General features: G+C 39.0%; 1 protein-coding gene across 1 annotated transcript; it reads right to left on the bottom strand.

Annotated features, from left to right (window-relative positions):
• Positions 1 to 178: 178 nt before the first annotated feature.
• LOC125845955 (12-oxophytodienoate reductase 1-like) lies at positions 179 to 1,643 on the bottom strand. The gene is made up of 3 exons (XM_049525436.1): positions 1,535 to 1,643; positions 1,289 to 1,465; positions 179 to 919 (listed from the first exon to the last, which is right to left on the bottom strand). The coding sequence occupies exons 1-3, from the start codon at positions 1,641 to 1,643 to the stop codon at positions 327 to 329; spliced, it is 879 nt and encodes a 292-aa protein (XP_049381393.1). The 3' UTR covers positions 179 to 326.
• Positions 1,644 to 2,424: the final 781 nt, after the last annotated feature.

Here is a 2,424-nt window from a genome sequence, read left to right as displayed (position 1 = left end):
GCAGGAAGCTTCTGTTGAGAAGATGAAACACGAGTGGAAAACTGTTGTTGTGGTTGAAAATAGGTAGAAACGTTCTGCTAGTAAACTGTTCCTGAGAAGAATTGCCTGAACTTGAGTTGTGATCTGATGTAGGTAATTTCTTTTAAAGATTTCCTCTTACCATTTGAAGATATGAACATTGATCCAACTTTTAATACTTCACTGCCTTTATTACAACGAAGAAATTACTCAAATGATATATAAGTTCAACGTGGATATTAGTTAATCTCATCTTACAAACCCCCTACATCCAGAAAAAGAGTATCATATCTAGTGCTTCCTCGGTGTCATATTGTGGTTTCTAGAAATGGATAGTCAGTATAGCCAACAACAGGATCAGAAGTATAGAATGTTTCCCTGTTATACTTGTTGAGAGGTGCATCAAGCTCAAATCTCCTTGGTAAATCCGGATTAGCTATGAACATACGTCCATATGCAACAAGATCAGCTCGGTCTTCAAGCACAGCTTTGTTTCCATCTCCTCTATCGTAACCACCAGCTACAATAAAAGTACCTTTAAATGCCTTCCTCATGGGTATAAGGCTTTCAGGACATTCAACTTTTTCCCCAAGTGTTTTCATTCTTGGCTCAACCATGTGGCAATATGCAATGCCATACTTATTCAAGGATTCAGCCATGTAAAGTCCCAAAGCACTTGGATTTGAGTCTCCTGAATCCATGTAATCAGCAAATGGGGAAAGCCTTATTCCGACTCTGTCAGCTCCTATCTCATTTACAACTGCTTCAACTATTTCAAGTGCAAATCTACAACGGTTTTCTAAAGACCCTCCATATTGGTCAGTTCGATCATTGACTTGGTCTTTCATAAACTGGTCGATTAGATAGCCATGAGCTCCATGGATCTCAACCCCATCAAAACCTACAATTGAACAGATTCACATAAGCAAACTTAGTTTTGAGTAAAGGTTCTAATTTGAAGGCGGTGCTGATCTGAAAGAACAGGAGAAGATATTCAAAGCACACTCTTAAAATACATAATAAATTTACATATTTGACAAAAGTTAACCCCTTCCCACATAGTAAATAAGTCCCAGAATATGCGTGTGCTTTTCATTCTTAGCTTTCAAACTCATGATCCATTTTAGCACTTGCTGACTTTGTTTTCTTTTTGTCTTTGGTTTCATCTAATACATATGGTAAATATGGAAGGAAGATTTTCTAGTCCACAGTTTCAGACAGAATTAAACAACTTTCCTTCATAATAGAGAGCATGTCTAGTAAGTTTTACCAGTTTCAATAGCATTTCTAGCAGCAAGCCGAAAATCGTTAACAATTTGAGGAATTTCGTCTGTTCTCAACCGCCGTGGTGGTGGAAATTGTGCAACATCCCGGACATCAGAACAAATTAAAGGTTTTGATGGCTTGTCTGTGCAGGAGATAGGAGCCTGTCCATTGGGTTGAAAATCTGTGGTAAGAGTCGGTTAAGAAGTTGGAAGCATCAAATGTGAGTATATAAAGTGAGTTAGTTAACTACCTTTGCTAGAAACCCTCCCTGTATGCCAAAGTTGGCAAAAAAAGATTCCTCCTTTGGCATGGACTGCACTTACAACTGGTTTCCAGGCCTCAACTTGCTCGTATGTCATGGGCAGTGTCAGAAATTCCACAGCTACTCAGGCTATTTATAACTTTTTCCAAAATTTTGCCCAAAATCCAATACATGACCCATTGGGCGACATTAGTCGGGCTGGCCAATCACAATGGACGGATCGCCAACTGCTTCTCAACTCGCCTTTCTCTTGCTCTAGGCTTCAGGTGTTTGAACCTCAGTCGATGAGCTCGTTCAATTCTGCCTTTCACACTTGGTGAATCTCCGAGTACCACCTTTGTTCGCCTTTCGAACCTTCAATTTTTCTCTTTGTACTGTCACCTTTGGAAATGACCATCATGTTCGCCTTTCTCATTTGGCGCATTGTCATTTCCCTTTTTGTTCGCCGACCTGCCTCAATAAATTCAAGTGTTGTGCATTGTTACTTTAGGTGAGGTCAGTCTCATAGGAAATTTGCCCTTCTTGCTAGGCGATCAACAATATGGAGTTTTACACTTCTTTTCATATTTTGATCCTTTCTTTCGAACATTCATCCTTGTCTTGTCCTTTAGCCTTCATAGCTGCAAATAACCACAATATCATTAGAATAGGACATAATTAGGCATTGAGGACACTAATTGTTGAACTAATTAGGCATCGACCTCATAGAATCATTTCATCTCATGTATGAATAGCAGCAAAATCGAGCATAATACAATACACACTACATTAAATCAACACCGGACTCCATAATTGCACCCCTTGATTTTGGGGTTTTAGTCACCCATCATAAAGGGTAAAGAAATATTATATGCAGAATACTCTCATTCTCAATCTAG

The sequence above is a fragment of the Solanum stenotomum genome, chromosome 11, assembly GCF_019186545.1.
Source record: "Solanum stenotomum isolate F172 chromosome 11, ASM1918654v1, whole genome shotgun sequence".
NCBI lineage: Eukaryota > Viridiplantae > Streptophyta > Magnoliopsida > Solanales > Solanaceae > Solanum > Solanum stenotomum.
Note: the sequence above shows the minus strand (reverse complement) of the source record. Positions and strands in the feature narration are given on the sequence as shown.

What these genes read in the sequence shown, in the direction of transcription:
- LOC125845955 (XM_049525436.1), bottom strand. Translation starts at nt 1,643, where the DNA reads ATGACATACGAGCAAGTTGAGGCCTGGAAACCAGTTGTAAGTGCAGTC. An exon ending in AGGGAGGGTTTCTAGCAAAG is followed by an intron (nt 1,466 to 1,534) that starts GTAGTTAACTAA and finishes CTCTTACCACAG; the next exon opens with ATTTTCAACCCAATGGACAG. An exon ending in TAGAAATGCTATTGAAACTG is followed by an intron (nt 920 to 1,288) that starts GTAAAACTTACT and finishes GTTCAATTGTAG; the next exon opens with GTTTTGATGGGGTTGAGATC.